The following is a 20,158-nucleotide window of genomic DNA, read 5'->3' as shown; positions in this document are numbered from 1 at the left end:
TTGCCTGTATCAGGCCCCTCTCACTGAAGAGTGGTCCAAGAGCAAGACCAGTGTCCTGCTTCACATCAGAAACCTCCTCCTGTCTTCTCATTCTAACCACAATTTCAAAAATGGACTTCCCTCGTGGTCCAGTGGTGAAGACTCCGTGCTTCCCCTGCAGGGGGCACGGGTTTCGCATGCCGTGGGGTGCAGCTGAAAAACAAAAAACAAACAAAAAAACTAAGTAATGAAAGCTAGGGCCTTCTGCAGCTAACTACCCCCATCTACATAATTTTGGACCCTTGGCTGTCAGCTCTGCCTGGGATGGCACCACACCCTCTTGGACACTATGATTTGACTTTCTGCCACCTCTTTGGATTGGAGAAGTAAGAAGAGTAGGAGAGTGTGCTATCTCTGGAGCCAGGGAAGGAGAAATTTTTAGGGTAAAAGCCAGTTTTCAAGCCAGCCAATTCCTGCAGAAAGATGAAGGAAAATGAGGACAGCCTTAGATTGTTTGATTTGGTGAGAAGTAGGTCATGGTGACAACGAAGGAGGATGGTTTCAGTAGTGTGGTGGAGACAGAAACCAAATTACAAGGGATAGTGAATGTTTTTTACAATAGAGAAACTCAGACAAGAATGATTCAGTCATGGTGAAACCTTTATTTAAGCCTGTCTTTGCATACAAATCACAGAGCGTGTTCACAGAAGTTCACCCTAAAGACTCAATCCTTGTAGTTTCTCAGTGCTTCTGATTTCCTTCTTCCCTGTCTTCTTCAATCTTTCTTCTCTGTTCTCTTATATAGCCTACTTACCCCTCCTCATTTTCAACTATGTTCCTAAACAGAGATATAGAAAAAAACCTTAATAAAATAATGAAATCTCAAAACAATAAACAAAAACATGTCAAGTCTCTCCTGGCCAGGATGAAGAAAGATGCGAGGGAGGCTCCCTCATCTCACCCTTAGCAGCATGAGAATCTACATAAGCAAGGGTAAGAGAAAATTGACCTGTACAAAGAACTGACCCTTCTTTGCCTTAAGCTGCTCAGGGGTCAGAAGTGGAAATACCAGACAGGAAAGACGTAGGGGAGTTGTGGAGGAAGAGAACATACAATTAGGTGAAAGCCACTGTCTTCAGGAAGGCTCCAGGGAAGAGAGTAGGCTGGAACAGCAGGAGAATTCTGTGAAGAATCCCTGGAATACTGACTTCCCCTTTGCTCTGGAGACACAGGGCACCACATGCCCCATTTGCTTCTTTCCTCTGACTGGAATGCCTCCCTCCTTCTCTGACTGGTGAGTTTCCAGGAAGCCTTCAAGATCCAGTTCAATCTACACCCATCTGATGATGCCTTCCTAACAGAGGTCTTCCCTGGACAGAGTTCCCTCCTCCATCCTCTGGGCTCTCATACCTTCAACTACGAGGCATGTGAGGTACGCAGCTCTCATGAGAGGTATGAGGCAAGTGTCCATACCTCTAAGTCCACTGTAAAACTTGTATTTGCTTACAAATCTGTGTGCTGGTCGGAAGCTCCCTGACCTTGGGATGCTTAGTGCCTCACATCGTACCCGGCACACGGTAGATAATTAATAACTGTGAGGGAGAAAGGATAAAAGATAGAAGAGAGCAAAAAAAGGGAAGGAAAAGCAGGGTGGAGGAAGAGAGAGAGGAAACATCTGACTCAACTTTCCCTGGCCAAGAAAAAGGGAAGTGGATTCCAAAAACTCTGGAAGAAAGGGACAGAGGAAGAAACCACTTTTCTGGGCCTCCTCTGCCTCTCACTCTTCTCTCTGCCACTTCCTCTCACAACTTAGCACCTCACACCACACTGTACTGTTTTCTCTGCTGATCCCTCGATTCACCCCAAAGGGAAGGAAAGAAGCCAGCCAGGCTCCTGACTTCTCCCACCCCATGCCCTCAAATCCTGTTTCATCCCTTTGCCGCCATGGGCACCTCCCTCCTTCCCCTCCTCGTCTTCCCCGCCTGCAGCACTCCCACCTCGTCGCCCTGGCATCTCCGTCCCCTGTGCTGTGCCGGGTCCAGACAGGAGCGTCCTCCTCAGATTGAAAACCAAGAGGCTCTTAGGGGCAGCCTGTGGTGTATGGCTGAGGAAACGCTAGACTGGGTCTACAAGTTTACCTGAGAAAGAACATTGTCAAGAGGGTCTGGGTTTCCCAGGGATTGGAGAGTAAAGAGAAGCAGCAATCGCAGTCCTTCCCCCACACTCCTCAACTCTTTCACGGATGGCCTCTCCACGTTTTTCTCCTTCATCCACTGATCAGAATATCATTTTCCCAACTGACCTCACATGGCCCCTACACCTTGGCTATTGACGCTTCCTGTCTGCCCAGCCAGATGCACTTTCCCCACCAAGAATCTAAACCTTGTACAGTTGCCCCTGGGTCTCCTCTCCTTACCTAGGTATTCAGCTGCCTCTCCTTCCCCAACGCTCTTCCCCTAGGGATTCCAGAACCACCTTTTCCTCAGTGCAGATCATATATACAAAAGCGCTGTGTGAGTTGTAAAGCACTGTGCTAGAATGAAATACGATCATGAATAAAGCCTTCTCTTTATCCCTGCCCCCATCATTTCTATCCTCTCAAAATGTTTCTTATCCCTTCCTCACGCCATCCACCGCCGCTGCCCCTTCACCTGCCAGGTTTAGTTTTGTGTCCTGTGGGAACCAAAGCTATTTGCTGCACGGTGGGCTGTGTCAGGATGCAGGCGGGCATCTCAGCCCGAGGCCTCGGCAGAGTTCCCAGGCACAACCATCGGCCCAGGCCGGGACAGAAGGCGTGGATAAGGTGGGAGGGGGCGTAAGTACGGTGGCTGTAGCCCCCCAGCACCAGTAGCTCCCCCTGCAGCACAGCGCCTGCAGCCCCGACATGGGGCGAGGGCAGGGGGGTCAGGTGAGTCCAGCTATCAGTCCTTGGTTCATAGGCCTCAAAGCTCAGCAGGTCCCCAGTCTCACCTAGCCCACCCGCTACATACAGCCGCCCACCCAGAGCAGCCATGACGTGGCCAGCCCGAGGTACCCCCATAGGGCTCAGAAGTGTCCCCGGCTTCTCAAGTCTGGGGTCATAGTGCAGCAACGAGGCCAGGTACTGGCCAGTCCCGCTGCAGCCGCCGCTCATGTACAGCTGGCCCTCCAATACAGCAGCTGCGTGGGCAAAGCGTGGTGCTGGAAGCGCAGGTGCCGGCCTGTGGGAGAACAGGGCAGGTGATCAGGCAACAGTCAACTTCAGTTCTCCTCTTCCAAGACTCCTAGCCTCTCCCTGATGCCTGAAACACCCCCTTCCCTGCTCACCTCCACATATTGAGCTTGGGGCTATAAGTCTCCACAGAGCTGAGGGCCGCACCACTGTCTCGTCCACCCAGGGCATAAAGCAGTCCATCCAGCGCCACCAGGGGGAAAAAGCTCCGAGCCTGGCACAAAGGTGCCATCTCCTCCCAGTCCCCTTGACTGGGGTCCCACCTGGACACAGTGGGACAAGAGATGGGAAGAGTGACCCTGGGAGTCTGCGGTTGGCTGAGCTGCCAACCTCCCGCAGCTGCCCGCCTTGGGACCGGCCGCTCTCAGGGGCCCATACCTGAGAGTCGAAGCCAGGGTGTTAGAGTGGCCGTAGAAATCCTGTCCGCCACACACGTAGAGCTCACTTCCGGCTAGGCTCGCAGCCCCGTGCCGAAAGCGCCCGGGGGCAGGCAGGGCAGGCAGCTGTCCCCACTCCACGGTTCGCACCAGTCCTACGCCACAGCGAAAGGCCCGGGCCCACCACACTCCTCGGGACGGCTGTCTCATGGCCATGTCTGATCTGAGCCCGTCCCCGCCAATCACTACTAGTGCCTGGTCAGGCTCCCTCCGCCTCTCTTGTCCTGGAACCTCAGCCTCCACCATCAGCTGACGCAGCAAGTCCGGGCTCAAGGGTGGAGGCAGCCCGGCGGCCCGTACCCTCCGCAGCTCCCTGGTGGACATACGGCCAAAGCGGACGCATCGAAGCAGGGCCTTGGCCTCTGACTCCTGGGTGTCAGGGTTGGCAGCTAGCCAACGCCGTGCAGCCGCAAAGGCCTCGAACTCCTCCAGCAAGTGTAGCTCGTCGCTGTCCAGGAGCTCAGCCAGGCAGGCGAGCGGTAAAGACGGGAAAGTGGAGCACAAAGCCACAGCAGGCAGGTGAGTGAGGAGGTAGTGACGGGCTTTGCTCCAGAGACTCTCCAGCCCAGGGGCTTCAGCCATGGGGATCAGGGCCAGGCAACGGGCAGGGTTGAGGCCTTGTGCCAAGGCTCTCTGGCACAGAGCCAGGCAGGAAGAGCTCTGGTACCGCAGAGCAGCCTGGGCGGCTCTCAGCAGTCCTGGCCACCTTGCCCGCACAACCCCAGAGTAGGCAAAGGAGACAAGGAGTTGCAGGTCCTGGGCAGAGATGGTATGCAGAGACACCTCTGTGCCCTGGGATTCCCTCATCCCACTCAGGAGCATGGCCCCAAAGAACTCACTGCCACAGGCGAGGGCTGCTCGGTGCACTGCAAGAGGGAGAAGCAGAGGGGGACTCAGAGTGTTGCAAACTGCGAGGCACTCTTCTGACTTCACAGCCCCAACTTTGGGCCAACCACCCAAGACCACAGGCCAAACCACGGTATATGCACCAGAACCACGTGGAGTGCTTGTTACGTGAAGGTTTCACGGACCCACCTCCAGAGATTCTGATTCAGTAGCTCTAGACGGAGACCCTAGGAATTTGTGTTTTAACATATTCAAGCACCCTGCATGATTCTCATGTTAGTGGCCTGAAGACACTTTGAAAAACATTGCTTTAGTCTTTTTGATGCAGGCCAATTAGAGAAAGGGTCTTGATCAGTCAAGTGAAGATGCTACAGAGAACATTTGCTAAGAGGGGGTACAAAATAAACTGCAAAGACCAATGTGCAACTTATATAGGTCTTTCTATATTGTACACAGAATAAAGTTCTTTCCTCTACAATTATAAGAGCCACTGACATCAGCCATTCTTGCTAGTCAGATTTTACTCAGAAAGTGGTACAACCCTCAGCAATGGCTGTGACCCACACTCATCTAACTGCCATCTTCTCTTACCCAAGATTTACTGCTTGTAAACTGGAAACCTTCAAAATCACCTACTTCAATTGCTCCTTTTAAGATATGGAAACTGAGTGAAAGGGAGTGATTTATTTTCTATCTCCATGCAGTGGCTGTCTGGGCAGATCACTGTAACTGATGTCAGGCTGCAATGAGCATACTTGTGTATCAGTTCCCTGCTTATCTGCATGGCCCTTGTGACTCTGAAAATGTCCCATTCAAAAATGCTATTAAATAACTAGACCTTATATGCTCCCTAATGTAACTCAATTTGAGGCAGTTGGCATCAAGTATGGAGTATCCTGACCAAAATATTTAACTGAAATCTAATCAAACCTTCAGATCTAAATTCAAGTTTATAGGAAACTGAGAGGCTAAAAGAATGAGTTAAACAAAACCATGAGGGAAAATGCTTACAAATCTAGAACATGGAGCATTCTATAGGACAACTAATCTTGTTTCTTCAATAAGTCATAAAAAAAGGGAGAGAGGACTGTACGAGAGTAAAGGAAGCTTAAGAGACATATATCTGAGTTCAGTGCAAACCTTGATTGGCTCCTGGGTTGAACAGAGCAGCTCTAAAAGACACTTTTTCGGACATGTGGGAAAATTTCAATGTGGACTAGGTGATATTAAGAAATAATTGTTAATTTTGTTAGATATGATAAAGAAATTGTGGTTACATGAGAAAATATCCTCTTTTAGAGAGACACATACCCAAGTATTTGTGAGTGAAATGTCTGAGATTTACTTTAAACTTCAGCAAAAAATAAAGAAAGAAATGAAAGAAATATAGTAAAATGTTAATTGTTAAGTCTGGGTGATGGGTGTTTGAGTGTTCATCTTAATATTCTCTTTTCTTTGCTATGTTTGAAAATGCTTCATAACAGAAAAGAGGGGAGGACTTCCCTGGTGGCACAGTAGTTAAGAATCTGCCTGCCAACGCAGGAGACACGGGTTCGATGCCTGGTCCAGGAAGATCCCACATGCCATGGAGCAGCTAAGCCCACATGCCACGGAGCAGCTAAGCCCGTGTGCCACAACTACTGAGCCCACGTGCCACAACTACTGAAGCCCGTGCACCTAGAGCCCGTGCTTCACAACACGAGAAGCCACCGCAATGAAAAGCCCGTGTACCGCAACAAAGAGTAGCCCCACCCGCTGCAACTAGAGAAAGCCTGCGCACAGCAACGAAGACCCAACACAGCCAAACATTAATTAATTAATTAATTAATTAATTTTAAAAAAGAAAAAGAGGGGAAATGCTGCTAGAAGTCCTCTCAGGCAGGTCACACAGACCCAAGCTCCCAGTGAGGCTTATGAACCTCAGGCTGCTTTGATCAGTTGCAGCATGTTCACCTCTCTCAAAGGGCAGGTGATATTGGCGTGGCTTTCCACTGTCTTTTTGAGCAGTAGGTAGTAGGTTGGTGCTTCCCAAGCAGTAAACATTAGTGACAGCTTTCACGTACATATTGCCTGAGAAAATCTGCATTCCGTAAAGCAGGTAAGCCATCTCATCTTCCATACCATCAATCAGCCTATAGCTCAGAGCCAATGACAAAGGATTCACAGCCACTTGTATTTTGTGCCCCTTCTCACTCATCATTATTCCTTAGAATTTTAAGTGACAGGTTCCCACCACTAAGTTGGAATGTTTCTTAAAGGAAGTGAAAGCAGTGATATTGAATACAAGGATGTTTAAATTCCAAACCCTAGTGAGAATTTTATAACTATGAAATTTTAAATTCCCCCTCCATCTAGTGCTATTGGAAATGATAACATACACTTTAGAAGTCTGTTATGGACTGAATGTTTGTGTTCCCCGCCCCCACCAAATTCATATGTTGAAGCCCTGATCTCCAACGTGATAGTATCTGTAGCTGGGGCCTTTGGGAGGTAATTATGTATGAGAGTAGAAACCCTCATGAATGGGATTAGTGCCCTTATAAGAGGAGACATGAGAGAGATGATCTCCCTCTCTCTCTGCCATGTGAAGATACAGTGAGAAGGTGGCCATCTACAAACCAGAAAGAGGGCCCTAACCAGAACCTGACCTTGCTGACACCCTGATGCAGCCTCCAGAGCCATGAGAAATAAATTTCTATTGTTAAACCACCCAGTCTATGGCATTTTTGTTATAGCAGCCCAAGCCGACTAAGATAGGATCCTTTTCCTTTGGGGAGTCCCAGAAGCACTTTGGGTCCCAGTCATTCCTCCAATGAGCAGTAGCTATGTGACTTTGGACTTGTCTTAAAGACTGATTTCCTTAGCAATAAAGTGTAAGAGCTGAACTAGATAATATCTAAACGAATCCCTTTTAGTGTTAAACTTTTATGTGTCTGCACTCTGGCTCCATTTGCCAGGTGCTATGTGTCTTTGACTTGACTGCATAGGAGGCAATGCATGGCCTAGTGAGAGCAGACTGGGTTAGTGGATGTGGGCCTGTATCCTGGTTTTCACCTGTTAACATCTCTGAATTTAATATTCTTTATCTGCACCCAGGGATAATGATATCTAACTCACTGGTTTTCAGTGAGATGAAAAGAGATGGCATGTGTAAAAGAAATTCCTGGTACCCAGTACCTCACTAAATGTTAGTAGAATCTGAATAAATCTCAACTTATTCAACCCTCTTCAGCTTTCCTGGTGATGAGCAGAGTTAACTTCAAAGTGCCATGAACTGGTAGCCTTAAGATTCTGGCCAAACAGTACCAGACCTTGCTCACTAGCTGTAGGGTCCACGTCTGCCATGGTGTCAAGCTCACTTAGGGGAGAGGACACACTGAATTTTTCCACTGTGTTCCTCAGGCTTTTCCTGTGTCCTAACTAGAAGATGCCAAGAAGGGCCCTTGGTTAATCTTTGTTTGAGTCCATCACCTCCTGCTTGTTCTACTGGCGTGGACTATATACCCTTAGCTCCAGCCAGCTGACTGTAAATTTCTTGTTTCTGGGCACAGGAAAAGCCACAGCATAAATCTGTCAGTGCTCTTAAGAAAACAACTCAACTGCGCATGCCCCATTCTCAGTGGGTCAGGAGAGGTGCCAAAGGTCACCCCGGGGAAATTCTGACTGCAGCAGGGATCAAAACCACTATGGTAGGGACCGAACCACCCGCTGCTTGCACACACCATTCCAGGTGGCATATGCGCCTGCATTAATGTAATGCCCCACAGACCCTCACCCCGCAGCCGGCAGCCGCCTGCCTCCAGCTCCAGGTCACACCCGATGCCTTCTTGGTACAGGAGCTCCATGGTGCGCAGGTTCTCTCTCAGTTCCTCTGCCTGGCTGGGCTGCTTTTCATCTTCCCGGGTGCTTCCAGCGCCCTCGCGTCCCCACTGGGCCGCAGCCTTCACCCGGGGTGCTCCCAGGGCTTCAGCCGCGACCAGCACATCCCCCCGTGGGGCGGGTCCCAGCACCCCCTCATAGGCAAAGGTCAGCATGGCTTCCCAGGCCCCAGGGGTTACATCCAGGCTGAGGGGGCGTTGCAGACCTCTGCTGCCCAGCAGCCTGCCTCTGAAGAGGCTGCTGACTGCGGCCAAGATCACCCGATGCACCCCGTATACTCGCCCCCCGACTGACACGTCTTCATCCAGCAACAACCTCTGCTCTCGCAGCCGCTGTGCCTCCGCGAAAAACTGGCTGGGATGCTCCTCGCTGCGCAGCTCCTCGGGCTCCTCTGCGTCTTCTCCGTCTTCATCCTCTTCCTCCTCCTCTTTCTCTAGGGACAAGGCTGGAGAGGGAAGGCTCCCCGGGGCCATGGGCCTGGGGCCAGGCTCTTCCAGAGGAAAGGGGGCAAACCAGGATCCTCGTCCGGGGACGGAGGCCAGGAGGGGGTTCTCCTGGTGGGCAAAGGGAGCCCAAGGCCGTCCTTCTGGACCGGAAGAGAGACTTGTTCAAGGTCTGAGGGACGATGTGCCGAGTCCGAGACGCTCATGGCCCAAGCTCACTGGATTGCTGCAGGTAAGCAGAGGAAAGAGAAGAAAGGGGAAAGAGCTGGACCCACAGAGGCCAGAGGAAGCCCTGCCTCCAGTCCGGCGACATGTCAGTCCCTCTTCCTACTTCAATCCCCTCCCCCCATCCCAGGGCTCGAGCATGTAGGCTACACCGCGTGACTCGGAGGTTCCCCAGGTGCAGCAAAGCACGCAAGATCTATGTGTAAAAATCCAGTACCTGGAACTGTACCCTGCCCGTCTTGCCCCCATGCCAGTAGTCACCCTCCTAAGACACCAGTGTTCCGCTTGCCCTCTCACTTGAGCCTGCTCTACTCCTGACAGTGTGGCAGAGGGAACGCGCGCCCGGGGCCCTGTCCCTGACCGAACCCAGATAATTATAGCCAGTGCTGGGAGGCTGGGGGCTGGTCTCCAGGTGCCCAAACTCTGACACCCAATCCCTTGGGCCTGACCTGAGATGACCTCCTCCCCCCTTCCACTTGTAGGCCATGCCCTGGTGCTGAGCGAGGCAAATTCGGAAGCCAAGTAGGATGCAGGGATCTGGTGGAGTGAGCCAGGCCAGACAGGCTTCCTTCACTGGACTGGGCTGGAGGGGGTGCGTGAAGAAAGTCTGGACTCTGCACACCAACAGGAAAGTGGGGAGAAAGAGTGAAGCGTGTGTTTGGGGTCAGTCCTGGCCTTTGATTTTTCTGTGCATGATAAAGCTGGGACCCTGGAGCGAACAATCCTGACGTGAAACTCAAATAAAACCCATCCATCTGGTCCAACAAGGGCACAGGGGTGTGGGAGGTGAAGGGGCATGGGTCAGGGCTACCGACCGTGGGTGACCCACCCTTAGCGAGGGGTTTCCTCCCTGTGCCAACGTGGAGTTGGTGGTGAGAGAGCCAAACCCAACCCTCGGGCTGCACTCCTCCAAATGGGTCAACAGAGAGGCAGCCCGTGGTTGTCCTGGCTTGTGAAATGGGCGATAGTGACCAGCCTCTGCGTGGATCCTCTTATGGTCTCCCCTTTGCAAGACAAGGTGGCCAACACCTTGGGCCCCCACCAGGAAGAGGAGGAACCGCTATCTGGCAGAGACAAACCCCAGGTCAGCCTCTGCCCTCCCTCTGCCAACAAGGACAAGGACACTGGACCCTGATCTGAGTTCTCTGCCAACCCTGTGGCTCCACCACAGCCACGTGTCTGTCTCTGGAGGCTCTGCTCGGCTCCACCGTGGCGAGGCCCATACTCCACAGCGAATCCCTGAAGCTTGGATGAAACCTGCTCTTCTGTGCAATCATCCACCCTCCATTAAATGCGTTATGACTGACCTCCCCCCATAGCACCTCCAGGTCTGTTAGCCATCCTTCTTGTTGCTGGCCTCCTGACTGGGGCAGGGTCTTGGCATCTCAGCCAGGGGACAGTATCACTTCCACTTCTGCTCAGGAGCCCCATGTGGAGCCACACTCCCCAAAAGATGATGTGGAGAATTCGGGGGCCAGGCCTGGCAAGGCCCCATGGCGCTTTATCTGGGTCATGGGAGTCATGGTAACGGATTGGTGCTCAGGGTTCCCAAAGGTTCGGGATGGAAGCAGGGAAAGCGAACTTCGCTCCAGAGGACAGTCTCAAGGGTCCCTCTGAGGGTGAGAGGAAAGGGCTGAGGGTGACCTTGACTCCTCCCTCCCTGATGATCAGGGGCATCATCCTCTACCTGCAGCTGCCTTGGATCACTGCTCAGGCCGGCACAGGTGTGGGCTCAGCACTCTGCTAGACAGTAGGAAGGGATTTGGGACTCGGCCTCAGTGAATCAAAGGAGCCCCATTCCCATCCCACTCCAGGGCTCAGATAGCTCGTTACCTTGCTCTCGGCTTCAGTCACTACTATCACCAGCCTATCTCAGCCATCTCCGCCAATGGCAAAGTCAAGGCTGGTGAGTCTGTTGTGACTCCATGACCTCTTAGGGCCCCCGGTCCTGTTGGGAGTTGGTGAGACCGATTGACTCTTCTTTCCTCTCCTCTCAGGTGGTACCTACTTCCTTGTCTTGCACAGCCTGGGTCTGGAGCTTGGCAGTTCCATTGGAATATTTGCTTTCTCCTGTGCAGTAGCTGTGGCTGTGCATACAGTGGGCTTCACAGAGACCCTTTTGGACCTGTTCTGGGTAATGCCCATTCCCTTCCTTCATGCATCCTTTTCTCAAGTCAGCTGACCACCCAGCGTGCATTTTCGTGGCTCCAGCCTGGGCAAGTCATTTTAAGAATCAGATGGACCAATTAAAAATCTCTGTGACCCCCTACCTCTGTGTTCTGCCCTTCCAGGAGCATGGGGTGCAGCTACCAAACATGGATCCTGAAAATGAGTTTCCGGTGGTGGGCCTGGTGACCTGACTATCCTTGTGGGCATTGGCACTGGCAGGCGTGGAGTGGAAGTCCAAGGCAGGTGAGGGGGAATTGAGTTGGGGGTGAAAAGACTAAGGGGATGGCGGTGAGAGCTGGACAGATCAGGAAGGGGCGGAATGTGGGGAGATGTGGGATTGTGTGTGCGCGTAGTTGACAGAGCAGATTTCCAGGGACCCGGACCTGAAACTAGCCGGTTTTGCTGGGAGAGACTCCACATGCCAGTTTTTGAGGGGGAAAGTAAGGAGGACGCCTTCTGAGGATCTGTTGGGATGAGCACTGGACATGACTACCAGATGAGAAACGCCCTGGTTCTTGCTCCCAGTATTTACAATCTTGATATTCACCCCTCTGGCATGGGAAGGGATGCTTTGTAGTTTGAGGCAAGAAGGAAAGACACCCATTTAGCCACATTCCTTTATGGGAGGAGGTTGGTAGGAAACACAACGAGAGGATTGGAGAGAAGAGTGAAGATGAGACACGGAAAGTGAGGAGGAGGAGGAGGAACTACTCCTTCCCTTCCACTCACCTCTCTGTCTCTTCTTCCCTCCCTCTTTCTCCCTCTCTCTATGGAGGGGGGTGGTGTCACCCATGGTATTACAGGCCCAGATTATCTTCTTCCTGATCTTCCTTTCTCTTATCAACTACCTGCTGGGGACTTCCTCCCCATAAACCCCAGCCAACAAGCCACTGGCTTCTTTGGGTACCAAGGTGAGGCAGTGGGAAACTGACTGAGAAATGTGTCCTCCTCAGAAAAGAACCCTCAACTTCTGATTCTGTATGTCATTCACAAGTTGGCCATCAGACCACTCAGAGTCCTGTAAGTCCCTGGGCCAAAAATCCCTTATGCTTCCCAGCCTGACCTAAGTCACTGACACTAAACTGGGCAGAGGGGTAATAATTTGGGCTGAACAAAGGAAGCCAGGAGGTGCTCCTCGAAACCTCATCTTTTCTCTCTGTTCCTTTATATAGAAAGCATTTTCTTTCACAACATTGTCCCGCAGTGGTGGGCATGGTCCAGAGGGCAGTTTCCTTGGTATGTTTTCCATCTTCTTCTCCTCAGTCACTGGGGTACTCACCAGGACCAGTATCTCTAGGGACCTCAAGGCGACAAGGATGTCCAGGCTTGGAGCACACTATCACCCCTCTTCTCTCTCCACTGATGGTTCAACTTTTGTTCCCAGGACCCTGCTACAGCTGTCCCCAAAGGAACCATCCTTGCCATCACGTGGACCATACTTTCCTACCTGGGCATCTCTGCCACAATTGGTAAGGGCCTCCACTCCTGCCTTCAGTGCAGAATGACCTGGAAGCCTGGTTTCTGCTTCTCTGAGGGGCTAGGTGATGAAATGAGCCAGAGGTATTCATCAATTATATTAAAAGTAGTTTATATGCAGGTAGGCCCCCATCCCCTCCTTCACCGGTTCTCTCCATCCCCCGTTTCATTAATGAATTGTATGGTGCTCTTTGATTATCAAATTTGGTCGTCCCCCCAACCCCATGCACACACACTTCCATCACCTGCTTTGGCACTGGTGGTACCTAGACAGTCCTACTGCTTTGGGTTGGGGTTCTCTTCCCATGAAGGAGTGTGTGTCCTAAATCTCACTTCCAGGCTCCTGTACGATTTGAGATGTTTTAGGAAATAGGACCGACATGGGTGTGCAGAGTGGGAGCTGCCTAGGGTCAGAGTGCCAGTATGGCTGGTATTTCGGCGGATGTTGAGAGCCAGGGTCTTGCCTCTATGGGCTCTCTGATTACTACCAGGTGAGTGAACCAGAGGGGAAGATTAGAGAGATAAATCTTACCTAGCCCACTGCCCGGCATAGAGTAGATGCTCAAAAAACAGTAATGACTTAAGTGGATTCATGCAGGAGGAGCCGAAATCTGATGGAAGAGGAGTTTCTGTGGTAGGGGGTACTGGCTGTGGGGTAACAGTGGCTAATCTCTACCTACATCCGATCAGCTTTATGGTTACCAGTTTGAAAGAAATGCCAGCTGGGCAGCAAAACAGAAAAACTAAAGAGTGAAGAAGCCCTATTATCCCTAAATCCCCAAGGACAAATTTCAGAGGATGACATACTTTCTGTTCCCTTCTGTATCTGGGGTTTCCTCTCTCTGTAGCCAAAAGGCTTTTGAAGACTTGGTGGTCTTACAACAGGTGCAGAAGCCACCACCAAAGGAGAACTTGGCATCTACCTCTCTCAACACTCCTGCTCCTTCAGGCTACATCCCTGAGCAGGACCTGAAGACAAACCAAAAGCAGGTAGATATACAGGAACAGGGCCATTAAAGTGGGGGCAGTTGTCCCAGAGTACAAACTGACAATGGCGCGCACCTTGTCTCTGCTCACTTTTCCTAATCATGCAGTCAGAGTGGCACATGTGCCTTCATAAAGTCCTATGGCAATATTCATGCCTTCATGAAGTCCTATGGCTGCCCTCACAGTCATGAATCTGGGAAGATTTCAAACTGCAGGGGCACAGAGCTCAGGGGTAGGACTAGTCCAATGGCTAGAGAAGCTGAGGAACAGGTTCCATTTCTTACATAACAGGAGCCTACCTGTGATCCCTCAGTCAGCCTGCCCTGGGGCCCTACACATGACCTGCCTGGAGATGCTGTCCAGGGGCCTGACATCCCCCATTGCCTTCACTTGTGGAAATCAGCAGTACACACTCACCCTATACTGTTAGTGAGACTCAGGAGGAAAGACAGCTAGGAAGAGGAGTCCATAATTTAGGACTCAAGGAGCCAAGATTTTAATCTCCTGGCTCCACAAACTTTTTTGAGTCTACCCTTGGGTAGCCCAAAGCTTTGGACACACAAGGATTTTACAACAGCCCAAAGCTTCCTAGGGAGAGAACTCCCTGACTACGCAATACGAACTGCGGCTGCAGTGCCAAAGAAGGTCCTTCCTCCACAATCCATTCCACCTCATGATATTAATAAAAACTTACAAATAAATACCTGAGGCTAATGTGTAGTAACATACTTGAAAACTCCCCAAGCCTAGAAAAAGAGATTATTCCTGTTCTCAAATATATTCAACAAGAATTTATTTTCTATCGTCCATCTCAAAGTTTTTACTTTAAACCTCCACGCCTTAATGCATTTCAACCCATTTATGTGTCTATCCTTTGTAAATGAAAAAAAAAGTATTTATCATCACTTTCAACTTGGTAAGTAATCAGAAACTTCCTCTTTTCCCAAGCTCATGTAATCCTAATTTTTAAAATCTTTTGGCTCAAGTCTTACCTTATAGTCCTTTGATTATTTCTTTGGTTTAGTTCCTCATCAGCTTATACATTCATTCAGCAAATACTAACTGAATGTCCACTATGTGCCAGACCCTATTTTAAGCACTGGGAGATGATATGCCAATGAATAAAACAAGCTACACCTCCCCTCAGGGAGTTTATATTCCAACAAGAAGAGATAAACAATGAACATAATAAAAACAACTATTAGATTACAAGGTGCTAAGTGCTACGAAGAGAAATAAAACGGGAGTGGGCTAGAAAGCTCGAGAGGAGTACAATTTTAAGTAGGGTTGTCAGGAAGCCCTCACTAAAAAAAGTTGAGCAGACTTAAAGACTATACCTCCGGAAAGAGCTTCCCAGGCAGAGGGAGCAACAAGTATAAAGGCCTTGAGGGGCAGCACACCTTCAGTGTTTAAGGAAGAACAAAAGGCCAATGTTGCTGGAGCAGAGTGAACAAGGAGATAAGTAGCAGGAAGTGAGGTCAAAGTATTACTTGAGGAAGGGTGGGGCAGGTCTTGGAGCTTTCACAGGCCTTTAAAGGACTCCGGTTTTTATTCTGAGGTAGGAAAACACAGAGGGTTTTGAGAAGAGTGACATCATCTGGCTTCCGTGTTAACACTATTCACTCTGGCTGCTGTGTTGAAAATTGACTGTAAGAGGGAAATGGTGGAAGCAGGTAGACCAGCTACTACAATAATCTTGGACAGCAGTCCCACCCTTTTTGGCACCAGGGACCAGTTTCGTGGAAGACAATTTTTCCACGGACTGGGGCGGACGGTTCAGGCTGTAATGCAAGCGATGGTTCAGGTGGTAACGTGAGCGACGGGGAGTGGCAGGTGAAGCTTTGCTCCCTCACTCGCCCGCCCACCACTGCTCACCTCCTGCTGTGCAGCCCGGTTCCTAACAGGCCGCCGACCGACTGGTACCAGTCCATGGCCCGGGGGTTGGGGACCCCTGATCTTGGAGGCAGAAAATTCTGGCTTGGGCTAGGGTGGCAGCAGAGAAGTGACAAATTGGATTCTGGATATATTCTGAAGGTAAAGTCAACGTGATTTGATGAATTGGAGGAGATGAAAAAGAGGTGCCAAAGATAATACCAAGACACTTTAACATGAACAACTAGAAGGATGGAGTTGTCATTAACTGAAATAGGAAAGACTGCAGCAGTAAGCTGGGGAGAAAATAAGTTCAGTTTTGTATATGTTAAATTTGAGATGCCTATTAAGCATCCAAGTCGAGATGCCAAGGGCAGCTAGATATTCAGGACAGAAGTCCTGATTGGAGCTAAAGAACTGGGGAGTCATCCACATTGAAATGGCTCTAATGTGTAACACTGGATGAAATCACTCCAGATATGTATGTAAACAGAAAAGCAGTCCAAGGACTGAACTCTAGAGTGCTATGGAGATGAGGAGAAACCAGCAGACTAAGAAAGAGTACTTGGTAAACTAGGAGGCAAACCAGAGAATATGTCCTAAAGCCAAGTAAAGACAATGTTTCAAAGAGGGGGTGTCAAATGCTGCTGATAGCCTGTGCAAGGTAAAGCAGAAGATGCCATTAGATTTAGGTTTGTGCAAGTCCTTGGTGACCACGATGAGAACAGCCGTGGTGCAGTGGACTTAACAGGGAATTGGTGGAGACAAAGTGGAAAAGACTCTTTTAAGATGTTCTGCTATAAAATAGAGCAGAATAAACAAACTACAAGGATATACTGTACAGCACAGGGAATATAGTGAATATTTTATAACTTTAAGTGGAGTATAACCTATAAGAATACTTACTAAATCACTATGCTGTACATCTGAAACTAATATTGTAAGTCAACTATACTTCAACTTAAAAACTTAGTAATAAACAAAATGTTTTTAAAAAATTGAGCAGGAAAATTGGAAGCAACTGGAAGGGGAAATGGGGTCAAGAGAGGTTTATGTCTTTGTAAGATAAGAAAAATGATAGCATGTTTGTGTGCCAACAGGATGCTCCAGGAGAGAAAGGGGAATACTGACGCTACAGAAGAGGAGGGGGAACTGTTGAGAGATGTCCTTGAAAGCCAGATGATGGGACTGGCTGGACAGGAGCCTGGACAGTTTGTTTAGAGCAGCATTTCTCAACCTTGACGCCAATGACATTTCAGCCCAGATAGTTCTGTTGTGGAGGGCTGTTCTGTGCACTGTGGGCTATTTTGCAGCATCCCTGGCCTCTACCCAGCAGCACCACCTCCCAATTGTGATCAACCAAATGTCCTCTGGGAGCAAACTCAGTCCCAGTTGAGAATCACTGGTATACAATAACAAGAGAGAAAGCAGAGCTTACAGGTATAAATGCTGGAAGGTATGTAGGTGTAGTGGTAGGAGCTTGTGAACCTTTTCTGATTGTTTCTATTTTCTACCAAAGTAAAAGTGAGAATGAGGGATGTTGGAGATTTAAGGGATCAGAAGTGAGGGCAAGTGGGGAATTCCCTGGCGGTCCAGTGGTTAGGACTCCAATCCTGCAAGCCATGCAGCATGGCCAAAAAAAAGGGAGGGCAAGTAAAAGGACCAGGGGATATTGCTAGTAGCATAAAGGACTCACTCAAGTTTTCTGGTAATGAATTTAAAGACAAGTCAACCTGACTGTTTTTTCCTAGCCCTTTCAGCTGCGTGGATCTAGGAGTAAAGTTGGTGAAGAGCTGAGTGTGACAAAAGCCAGAGAGAAGCAAGGGAGGTAAGGCATTTGTAACGAAGGGCTCATGACTGGAATTTAGTTGGAGGAGGGAAATGAAGGCATGTGGAATAAACTGGAAAGATAGGAAGTAATGGTGGCAGGGTGGGATGTCTGAGACTGAGATATGGAGTAGTGGTAGGTCTAAAATATGACCAAGGGAATGAGTAGCTGAAGTGGGGGTGGAGGACAAGATCACTGGAGGAGCAAAGAACTGAGATCAGAGTGTTAGAAAGATTATCTACATAGATATTTAAATCACCAAGATTTATGACAGGTACTGACTTGTGTTTCAAAGCTGAGGTATGTTAGAGATGAGAGAGAATAGTCTTAAAAATAGTATGAGGAAGGGACTCCCCTGGTGGTGCAGTGGTTAAGACTCCATGCTCCCAATGCAGGGGACCGGGCTTTGATCCCTCGTCAGGGAACTAGATCCCACATGCCGCAACTAAGAGTTCGCATGACACAACTAAAGATCCCGCATGCCACAACAAAGACCCAGCGCAGCCAAATAAATAAATATTAAAAAAAAAATAGTATGAGAAAAAATGAGGACACGTGCACTGCCTTCAGGCCCAGTGGTACAATGGGTGTGAGAGAAACCACCACCACTACTAAAAGAAGCAGCGTCCTCAGGAGAAACCAGGGCTCAGAGCAGGACTATAAAAAGGGAACATACAGAGAAGAGGTTGAGCATACGTGGGATTTTTGCTAACGACTGGCTGTTAATTTCAGAGAGGATGTGTATACCTGGGGCCCGCCCCCTCAAGCCTGCCAATGGAAGTGTCTGTAGGCCTAAGTGTATGGAAGAGGGATGGTTTTACTTTTGAGTTATCAATTAGCATGAAATTACACCTGGCTTCAGGCTATTTTCAGGGAAATCCTGAGTACCTATACTTCAAAGAATTTAAATGAGATGATAAATGTAAAGCAATTATCTTAAGATCTGATGCTAAAATAGTATCAATGATAATAGCATTACTAAGAAGAGGTTAGAATATCTAAGAGAGTCCCCTCAATTTTAGCTCCAGAACAGCAGCTCCCAAGGCGACCTACATAGTCAGCCAGGGTGCTGCTCTGACCCCCTGCCTCCTTACCCATCACCCCATCAAAAAGAATTTATCCAGTGCCAACTGTGTATCCTTTCTGAACACAAGTTGATTATCAACATATAAAAACAAAAATATTTTAATGCTGAGTCATCTTGAGGTTCAAATGATAGGAGAGGGGCATCCATAGCCTTGCCAGGATTCTTACGTCAGGATAAAGATTAAGGCCCAGGGTCCCTTGGGCTCCACTTAGGGCGCTATCTACTCCGATTCTGTTAATCTTGTTAGTCCCTCCAGGTCACTTCTACTTCATCTGTCCGATACCTGTAAAAAAAAATAGCAAGAACTTGGTGGACAGTTACCCCTTAGCACCTTCCATTCTGCTCTGCCCTCACGATGCTGGATCCTCTTCCCTGCTGATCATGTTTGCCTACCTCCCATTTAATCCTGTCTGCCTCCTCCAAGGAGCTACTCACCTCTGTGTGACCCCAGATTCACTGAGAGGAGTCCTGTGTCCAGCCCGAAACATCTCCCAGCCAGCCTGGGCTATCATGGCTCCATTGTCAATGCAGAATCTGGGAAGGAAAAGAGGTATGAAATTCATGATCTAAGGGCGGAAAATCACAGTAATTGGAGGGGAAAAAAAAAAAGAAATAAAGAAAGGGAAAGGGCCTTTACCTCTCATCTGTGGCAAAAAGCTGGGCTCCACGCTCCTGGCACATCGTCTCCATCATTTCCTGTAACCTCATATTACCTACAAAGAGGTAGGGGTACAGTTAGCTTACTTTTAGCCATTTCTCCACAGTCTGGCTGTACACCTCATGTGCACTGACCTAGGAAAATGAGGTAGGGATTCCAGGGGCAAGGAGTGGGAAGCATAGGACAAGAAATAAAATGAGTGATTTCCCCAAACCCTTAGAGATTTAGAGTATCAGGAGGAAGATACACATGCCCCAAAATAGGAAAGAGAAGCACAGTTCAGTGATACATACACCCCACACCTCCCACGATGAGGGCCTCCTGGGAGCCACAATGTGCCATGGCTCTCTCTGTGATCTCTACCAGCATTGCAAACACAGTTTCCTATGGAGGGCAAACAAGGTGAAAACATCAGAGACAATCCCAGCTTAGTTCTGTCTACTATATAAAAGCTCCTCCAGCTTCAACCTTCTGTCCCAGCTTTTTACTCCATTACCTGCAGGGAGAAACATAGATCCTCAGGAGTACACTCGCCCGTGGCCAGCATCCGCTGGGTTACATCCTATAGTTAAAGGGGAAAACATATAAAACAATGAATTGTGGTTTGGGGATGACATATGAGCAAAAAATTAGTGCACTTGGAGTATCACCATGTTTCACCACAATTCAATTTACCAGTACATCCCATATGACACCTTGCCCTTCACTGGCACTGAGCTATAAAACCAGCAGCATTCTTTCAAGATTCAATAATTATGGGAAAAAAAAAAAAAAGAAAGAAAAGAAAGAAAGAAAATACTGTGATTATCTTAAAAAAAAGACTCCGTAATTATGAATGTCTACCCTGGCACCCTCCATTCCCTACCCCAGTTAATTTTTCCCCACAGCACCTGTCCCCATCTGACCCTTTTTATTTTATTATTTCCCCTCCCTTTTTTTTGTTTATTTTTCTGTCTCCCACCCCCACTGCATGAAATGCAAGCTCCAAGTAGGCAGGGATTTTTGTTTTGCTCCATCTTGTATCACTATTGCCTTGAACAGCACCTGGCACACAAAAGATG

The 20,158-nt window shown here is 49.0% G+C and overlaps 2 protein-coding genes across 2 annotated transcripts in view; both read right to left on the bottom strand.

Annotated features, from left to right (window-relative positions):
- Positions 1–621: 621 nt before the first annotated feature.
- KLHL33 (kelch like family member 33) lies at positions 622–9,462 on the bottom strand. Its single transcript, XM_082452376.1, is given in 6 exon segments — positions 622–3,179; positions 3,286–3,453; positions 3,569–4,493; positions 8,249–8,857; positions 8,860–9,021; positions 9,282–9,462. Coding segments are annotated over 5 exon segments (2,397 nt in total). The 5' UTR covers positions 9,002–9,021; positions 9,282–9,462; the 3' UTR covers positions 622–2,626.
- A 9,059-nt stretch (positions 9,463–18,521) lies between these two features.
- OSGEP (O-sialoglycoprotein endopeptidase) overlaps positions 18,522–20,158 on the bottom strand; it is a 2,489-nt gene continuing 852 nt past the window's right edge. The window contains exons 2-6 of the mRNA XM_082449111.1: positions 19,594–19,659; positions 19,391–19,481; positions 19,077–19,152; positions 18,875–18,973; positions 18,522–18,722 (exon numbers count right to left, since the gene is read on the bottom strand). Of these exons, the coding sequence (XP_082305237.1) occupies positions 18,683–18,722; positions 18,875–18,973; positions 19,077–19,152; positions 19,391–19,481; positions 19,594–19,659 (372 nt within the window). The 3' untranslated portion in view covers positions 18,522–18,682. The remainder of the gene's footprint in view (positions 18,723–18,874; positions 18,974–19,076; positions 19,153–19,390; positions 19,482–19,593; positions 19,660–20,158) is intronic.

The sequence above is a fragment of the Balaenoptera physalus genome, assembly GCF_965194825.1.
Source record: "Balaenoptera physalus genome assembly, chromosome: 2".
Lineage (NCBI taxonomy): Eukaryota > Metazoa > Chordata > Mammalia > Artiodactyla > Balaenopteridae > Balaenoptera > Balaenoptera physalus.
Note: the sequence above shows the minus strand (reverse complement) of the source record. Positions and strands in the feature narration are given on the sequence as shown.